This window comes from Sphaeroforma arctica (genome assembly GCF_001186125.1).
Source record: "Sphaeroforma arctica JP610 unplaced genomic scaffold supercont1.297, whole genome shotgun sequence".
In the NCBI taxonomy this organism is placed as follows: domain Eukaryota; class Ichthyosporea; order Ichthyophonida; genus Sphaeroforma; species Sphaeroforma arctica.
In genome coordinates, this window is record NW_014040261.1 from 60,115 (window position 1) to 68,728 (window position 8,614).

The 8,614-nt window shown below is 40.6% G+C and overlaps 2 protein-coding genes across 2 annotated transcripts in view; one reads left to right on the plus strand and one right to left on the minus strand.

Annotated features, from left to right (window-relative positions):
• The window catches only part of SARC_04950 (hypothetical protein), a 19,838-nt gene extending 12,419 nt beyond the window's left edge, over positions 1–7,419 (minus strand). The window contains exons 1-10 of the mRNA XM_014301201.1: positions 6,544–7,419; positions 5,703–5,956; positions 4,774–4,922; positions 4,408–4,540; positions 3,364–3,588; positions 3,014–3,104; positions 2,504–2,663; positions 2,275–2,364; positions 1,168–1,233; positions 167–314 (exon numbers count right to left, since the gene is read on the minus strand). Of these exons, the coding sequence (XP_014156676.1) occupies positions 167–314; positions 1,168–1,233; positions 2,275–2,364; positions 2,504–2,663; positions 3,014–3,104; positions 3,364–3,588; positions 4,408–4,540; positions 4,774–4,922; positions 5,703–5,956; positions 6,544–7,105 (1,878 nt within the window). The 5' untranslated portion in view covers positions 7,106–7,419. The remainder of the gene's footprint in view (positions 1–166; positions 315–1,167; positions 1,234–2,274; positions 2,365–2,503; positions 2,664–3,013; positions 3,105–3,363; positions 3,589–4,407; positions 4,541–4,773; positions 4,923–5,702; positions 5,957–6,543) is intronic.
• A 1,027-nt stretch (positions 7,420–8,446) lies between these two features.
• SARC_04951 (hypothetical protein) overlaps positions 8,447–8,614 on the plus strand; it is a 4,465-nt gene continuing 4,297 nt past the window's right edge. The window contains exon 1 of the mRNA XM_014301202.1: positions 8,447–8,495. Coding sequence (XP_014156677.1) covers positions 8,457–8,495 — 39 coding nt within the window. The 5' untranslated portion in view covers positions 8,447–8,456. The remainder of the gene's footprint in view (positions 8,496–8,614) is intronic.

Consider the following 8,614-nt stretch of genomic DNA (forward strand, 5'->3'; position numbering starts at 1 on the left):
TATATATATATATATATATATATATATATATATATATATATATATATATATATATATATATATAATATATATATATATATATATATATATATATATATATATACATATACATATACATATACATACATATTATATGCACCTCTACGTACGCGTTCTGCTGACACACCTGTGGATTCCACTCAGCGACACATTTGTTGATCTTTGGGTAAATCAGCTGCTCAATGATGTTATAGTACACCCAATCAGGTAATACAGGCTTCCATGTTTCCACTAATGTCAGCGCTGTATAGCTCTGTTCAACAGGATCCCAATACCTGTGAGAAAACGAATGCAATGAGTAGCTGAGAGTCACATATATGTATCTGTATGAATGTCTATATATATATATATATATATACATATACATACATATAAATACATATATATACATATATTTATATATGTATATATATACATTTCTATCTCAGTAGATTTAGTTTTGATTGTAGCAATTCAAATTTTCATTTATCACGAACATGATAAAAAAACTTCAAGCTTATTATTATTTTAGTCCGTGAGTGACCCTATTCATAAACAAACACTATTGATTTAGACCAAGCATATACATAATTTATGGACAAAACAGTAGAAGCAGATGACCTTGCCACTGGGCTGTGTCCCGAAACCCGAACTCGAACCTCTTGTTTTAGGCTAAAGATATTTCTACACTCGTACTCAACGAACAACAACGGACAGGCGGGTAAGACTCGTGTCAAGCATATCTCGAACCGAACGCAGTACAAGCAAATGGCATACACACCACAGAAAGGCCATATAAAGGGTTTAGACCAATCGCGCGTCACTGTCTTGACATATAGTACGTATTAGGCCAAACGACCGCACGCAGCGGCGAAACCCAGACATAGAAATAGAAAGTGCCAATTGAGGTCATTTCTGCAGCGTACCTGTATGCGAGAGCATGAACTACAACGAAATGATATACATTCGAATACTCGACGCAATATAGTTTTTAAAATCGAATACTCCGATGTGACAACTGTACTTAGTATACACCACAGTCACTATGGGAAACACACCGTTATAAATACAGACCAGAACAAACTAAATAAAACAACCATAAGTATAATAAGACAGTATAAGTGTAACGAGCAGAAGATGTTCACTTACATCAAACCTCGGCGGATATGCGGCATCCAGATTAACCACAGCAAACGTTCGTACACATCCATTTCTCTGTTGAATACACCCAGGGGTTCGAAAGATTTAATATGAGCGTAATACGACAAATTAACCCCGAATTTCGATTAATATCAAATGGCAATTGCCAGCACTTATTGTAGGAAACATATTGGATTCGGCGACTGGGACGAAAGCCCGCTTATATACAAATATGAGTGTTATATATCTGCAAGCTATACAATATACGAACTTTACTATACACATGTCCAAGTTTGTCGATGAGGTTGGATACGTTCATTTACACGTATTGTATATTGAGGTGTATAAACTCGATAGAATGAACCAATCGTCTACCAGTCATGTTGACACACTTGGTACATGCCTCAAATAAGATGATAAGAGTGTGTCTAGCTACGGGATGTTAGAAGTGACGATGCCCTCAAACACTCGAGCTGGACACCAGCACCAGCGCAATCTATCTCCACTACGTAGGTACAGATCAATCCCGATACCCAGGCAAGCGGGTTTGCAAACAAATACTTTCGAGGAATAGACAAATAGAATAGATGCACAGTTTATCACACTGAAAGCAGATACTGCGCACAAATATTCGTTCACGCGTGAGATGACTGATACTCTTGAACGTACACCAATGCTTCGCTTAAACTCTTGGGCATACATCAATGCTTCACTTAAACTCTTGAGCGTACATCAAGAAATGTTCAAATACAGATTTCTTCACACGCATATACATGTAACTCTGAACATACACACCTCTCACACTCGCACAGATTCACAGATACACAGAGACAAAGAGAACACAGGCACAGACATACACAGATACGGACGCATGCATGTCTGCACAGAATCACATTTACGCGAACATATTTGAATACAATGCACATGTATACACATCTTGACATGCACGTTCGAACCCACAAACGCATACATGCTCACTTGTATATGATACAGGTATACATTCACATTCTGTACGTCCAACACGTCCACCTCCCACACACGCATTGTATTGGCATTGCAGAATACAGAAATACTGAATATCTATGACACAAGTATGTGATGCAAGCAAGCAAGTACCTGTCCGCAGTTGCTACCTTATGATTGTCATTTTCGTTTGAGCGATCCGTCAGCACGTCTTTCCACAGGCGGAACAGATCCACACCGTACCTGTATCGTGCAATGTGAATGTCACTTAAATGATATGATAGATACATAACACCCCCCCCCTCCAATTGTCACCGCCACAGTAGCCTTAACATGTATATTAATCAGCACCACTTAAGTTGCATGAGATATTTTGCCATACCTTGGAGTTCGGAGCGGCACCCATTCTTTTAGGTGTGCCTCTACCAGTGGGAACACAATACCCACTGCCAAGTAAGCCAGTTGGTACAATTCAAATGCTTCGTTGTGCTGTGACTGGATGTGCATGAACATGTCCTTTGCCTCATCAATGTCCAGAGGGGCTGTGGTGGTGAAGAATTTGGAATTCGGGTCAAATCGAGTGAAATTTGAAGAAAAAAAACCCCAGAGAATACAGAAAACAGGTTATGAACAGAGCTGTAGATGCACTTCTATATGCAAACGACAATGGTGAGACCAGAAAATCCCGACAATTGATTGCGCAATCACAGTGAGAAAAGTTGAAGATCAATCAGAAAATACATATGCGCACATACATATGGATATAGATCAAACGGCTGTGAAGGTATGCATTTATAAACCATTTTGTTTGATGTAAGTCATGGACCAAACAATCTGAATGCTACAAATAGACACAAACAAATACACTGCATATCTTGCTATATATCTATACCTTCACTTTCATGGTTCTGCCTTCGCTGGACATCCCGCATGGTGGCAAGGATTGATTCAAGCGACTCCAGTTGTGCTTTCTGCGTGGCGACCTATAAAAACGGAAGGGACATCATACGCTCTCATAAGTACTTGAATGGACAAATTCGTTACGATAGAGTGCTCGTTCTACACAGTCAAGAAGCCATTATTGAAAAAAGTGCACAACATCGCGTTACTTAAAACTGCGACAGTTACGTAGCGATACCGTCATTCCAGTACGAACCGACCGTACACGCAAATTCGCGGTACGCCAATCCCCGTACATCTATACAATGCAAAAGCGTATCCTAGAATATGAACACTTCATACCGTCTTCTCTAGCTTCTTGGCCTCGTTAGCCAGAAGCATCTTGTTATCTTCCACACCTTCCATCTCCTGTGCGGTGGACTGTACCTCACCCTCTGCAAAGTCACAAAGTAACTGTACGTTGTGCTGTAACTCGGGTAGTGCTGCATCTAACCCTGTCACCCCCGATCCGTAGTTGGCGGAGAAGGCTCCCAGAGACTGCCCTTCGGATTCTTGACCATCCTTTAGCTGTGTAAGAAGAAGATCACAATTTACACCAGAAGTACGCATAGAGAGCATATATATATATATATATATATATATATATATATGTAAATATATTTATACATTTATATACATGCATATATACATATATACATACATTCATACATACACACACATATATATATAGTATATTTGATGTCCATACATATGCTGTCTGGCAACTCGGATAGTACTGGATATAAATCCGAGATGCACGAGGAACTGATGTTGAATTTTTAACCGTCATTGAGCCGATATAAGCGGATTCGATAAGTATAAGCTCAATATTTGTGCATTTAAAGATTATGACATCTCAAAAGAATCATTTGCTTAGAAGATAGAATGTTTACATACATGTATATGTAGATGGGTAGAATCAGGGATGTATCCACAAAAATGTCACTTTACCCGTGATTGACCGAAAATCATACTATAGCGTTTAAATACGAATGTTGTCATTTCATTACTGTGAATTGACGCGCTATATTCATATGCATACAGAATTAAACTCGATGGATACTAAAAATATCTTTGTACAAACATATGTGGTCACCAATAGATTGTGAATATATATACGTATGCCTATTCAAGTACATACACAAATACACTTGCCGATACGCTTAGTACACATACATAAAAATCGGAATAGCTGTTTCATAATTACATGTCATCGAATACGAGCAAATCATACATACGCACCAGATATACATATACACGAATGAATCACAAATCTCAGTCCGAACGTACTTTTAAAACATAACTACAACATAACCAAATAAAACCCTGTGCATTCACTCCACATACCTCTGGTTTCCTGGGACCTCCGGTGCTTCTGAGCATTGCCTCCTGGTAGTTGGCGTGTACTTTGGTTTGTCTGCCAGTCATATCGATCACTTTGCTCGTGGGCCGCGCCGCAGCGGCCTGGTTCTGTCCAATTCTATTTTAAAAAACAACAAACATATCGTTTAGTCAGTCCCGTTCTACTATTAGAAACAGCCAGTCTGTTGATCAACTATTTATAAACATTTAATTTAAAGGATGCCAACCGTGTGTCGTGGCACGTGCGTCACACAATTGATTGATACGGACCAGCCTATACGTACATCTATAATTCGACTACATACAAAGTTAGACATTCATCACGAGACCTTCAGCCTACCCAAACCTCACCTTGAAACTCCAGAGAATGCGTACTGGGCCTTTGGCTTCTTATTTCTCAACCGTGCCTCTCTTTCATGCATCTGTACGCTTTTGGGATCAATACCTTTCTTCCACAGTCTGAGTTGTGATCGCATTTCGGCTTCCTCATCTATCACACCCTGTCCAGTCAGATAAAAATCCAGGAATACTAATAATAGTAAATTAAATGAAAGCACAATTTCCATTGTTATTCCTGCAGTTCAATACAGAGCTGTCGCACGCCCTTGGGCCATGTGAATTTGAGGCAATTCGAGTTTTGATCTCAGTATCAGTTCCTGATTAACGTGTACTACTTAATAAGAAGTTCCAAAATCACAAAATAAATAAATAAATAAGATGATTCTAGCTCATGGACTCTTGTCGAAAGTTCAGAGCCATAGACTTATACGGAAACAACACCAATAGACTGACACACCAAACACCTGTGTATATACACTTACAAGCACTAGCATTAGTCAGCAGAAATCATCTCTGCATATTCCAGAGATGTTGTATAGACCCCGCAGAGAATCTTTCAAATGAAATCAAATCTCTACAGCAAAGGTACATGTAAACCACGCACATGCCTATACACATGTATGTAGCTATGTAAAACCACAAAAACGCGCATAAACAGTCTCAAACGCCACAATAATTTAGCTACATCGCTTCCCTCACACTCGACTCTCGCTTACATGATACGTTCATAACCCAACAACTCCCACACCATCGTACCTAGCCTTGTGTATAGATTGTACACAATAGCATATGTACGCACATACCATACTACAACCCTAGCAATAGCGGGCAAGCGATTAAAGATACGTAAATTTTGACTATAAACCCTAAACCCTACCATATAAAGACTATGTCCGTAGGTATATCCTTCTCACTATACAGAGAACCATACCCAACCATACCTTCGCCGCATCGCTCTCCTCACGCTCTTCCCTCGCTTGTTTTGTACGTTCATCCCCGCCAAATCCCACACCGCCTTTCTTCGCCAAACGGATAGCTGCCTCCACCGGGTTGACTATTCCTTCCTTACTTTTACCTACACCCATGCCCTTGCTCCAGCCCATTTTCTCGAGCAGTTTGGCTCCGATACCTTTGGTGTGCCTCTCCCAGTTGCCGAAATCCTGGTCAACGCGCTTGGGCTTGCGGAGTATGTCCGCTGTAGGTTGTAAGCAAGAATATGTATGTACGCAAGTTGATAACTATATGTTCGTATGTAAACATCAGTGCCAGAGTGTGTACTTGCACTGTTGTGTATGTGTGCATACGTACACTGCACCCCAATTCATCCAGTAATGTAGAGCTGGGGTTTCTAGCTTTTTACCTGGGAATACCGGTCGCACCGCTTGAGATTGCGGAGAGCATGTGATGATGAATCTATGAATATGAATATGTGAAGTATATTGTTGCTCTTGCCTAGTATTTGTACGTCCGTGTCGTTGACTATGTATGTTATTATACGCGCATATCTAAGTGCATGTATTCTTATATATAAATTCACCTCAGGCCGTATTTGAAGACTATATGCCCCAACCTTTTCTGAAAACATAAAATTATAGGTACTATTTGTGCTTCCATAAACATTCACAAAGTTGAAAACACATCAGGAATATCTCTGCGTACGTACCGGCGTATGTATTTACTGGCAAACACACATCACGCACACCCACAGATCAATACAAAAATACAAAACCAAGCGTTCATGCCCATATACTGCAGCACACACAACCTCACCCGTGCCCATACCTGCGCCAGCGTCAGCTTTCTGCGCTGAGGCCCCTGTGCCAGTGCCACCACCTTCACTCCCATTGCCCACAGCTTGTGTCCGTTCCTGTTGTGCGCGTAGTGTCTTCTTACCGAACACGTTCTTGCTTGTATCTGTCTGGAATGGATCGCTCGATACTTTAAAAGGCAACTGCGCGGGCACGTTGCTACCGCTGGCATTCCAGCTCCCACCCCCAAAGCCTATTCCCACACCTGACGGAATAACGTCTGCCATCTTCACATCCCCGCTCTCGTCCTCGCCATACAACACCCTGTCGCCAAAGGTATTAGTCTCCACTACTTTCTTACCAGCTTTATCATTACTTTCCCCCACAAACGTAACATCAGTCGCACCACTTTGACCCCTTTTCAGCCCCAATCCAGGGTGTGCGTTTGCCTCATTTTCGGGACCATTCCCGTCGTCCGATCCCGATTCCTCAGCCCAGATACCATATATCTGCTCTTCCTTACGCGGGCGTTTACGCCTGCGTTGGGTGTTGAATTCGTTGTCGATGTCATAGTCGGTGATCTCGAAGTTCTCCATTTTGTCAACGTGGATGTCGATGTATATTTGGTTTGTGTGTGTATGTGAACGAGCACGTACGGTGGTACCTGAGAATGAATGCGTGTATGTATGTAATTAAACGCTCGCCTTTATATAAAATCTACGCGCGTGAGTATGAGTACGACCTCTTTGCTGATTGCTTATAAGTGTATATGAGAGGTGTGTACAAGAGCTGACGCTAACGTGTGTAAGTTTGCAAATACACGGCGTGTATATGCTTTATATGTGTACACAGAGTGGATAGTATTCACTTTTGCTGAGAGCTTATGCATATATGCAAGCCAAGTAGCAACACTTGCGCCTCTATTTCTGCACAAGCAGCGCAACACTGACTGATTATATAGCAAGCGAAACTACACTTGAGACCATCTGTACCTATAGACAATTCGCATACATGCATACGTGTATGTAACAAAAATACTTGTATGCCTTTTTATATCTTTCAAGACGGAAAATTATTTATAGACTACGCTTGTATGTCTCTCTTGTTCCAAGCTACACCTCACAATGTGTATCAGACCTTATATTAAACTATAGCCTGTCTCTGCTCCTAGCCATAGAACTTCTTACTGTCTTTACATAAATCAAACTCGGTCGACCGTATACGTGCAAAGACACGGCTACCAAACAAAGTCATTACTATAAGCGAGTCGTGTGAACTTGCGTGTAAGCCTAAACTCAGTTATGTGGTGCTAAGTCTACAAGTAGTTATATGCACATTTCCTTCATGCGAGCTATTGTATCGTGAATGCGTATATCTTAAATATTCATTATTTAAGATTATGTTCTGCAGTAACTGCACCTGCTGTCCCCACACCGCTGATCGAAGATGCGACAGATTACCGTCATATTGTACTCAGTCACGAGTTAAAGGAATTAGGACAGTTTCTATAAAAAAATGTATTTTTGAAGTTTTTTGGCGCCAATTTAAGTGTTTATGGGGTCAACTGGTCACCGTATCAATATATGTTTTGGGCTTCTTCGGGACTGGTCTAGAGGTGCTATGATGCAAATGATAAATGGGATTAAAAACAGTAGGTCCACATTAAAATTAGGTCCAAACTTCACAAACGTACAATTTGCAGGGTCACAGGGTTATCCACTATCATTTACATCACTGCTCTCCTATGTGACAGGTTGTTATTTTGTATTTATAAATGTGAGGGAGGGAATGTCGTTGTGTAAAAAGTACACCTTTTGTATCCTTGTGGGATGCTCACTCGTGTTAGCATGTAATACTTTATTTGTATGCATCGGTTCTGCACGAGTAGATAATATACAACATTAATTCCAGTATATAAGCAATTTATTTTGATAGATGTACAGGTCAATGAATGCACAGGAGGCTTTCGATAGAACTAGGGCGAAGGTATACAGGGTCGATATTAACCGTCGTGACTAAGATTCAGCACAATTTTCGATGTGAGATTTTGAGTGATGTAGTATACATCGACCACTACGTGTGTATCTGCTATTTGAAATTATAAA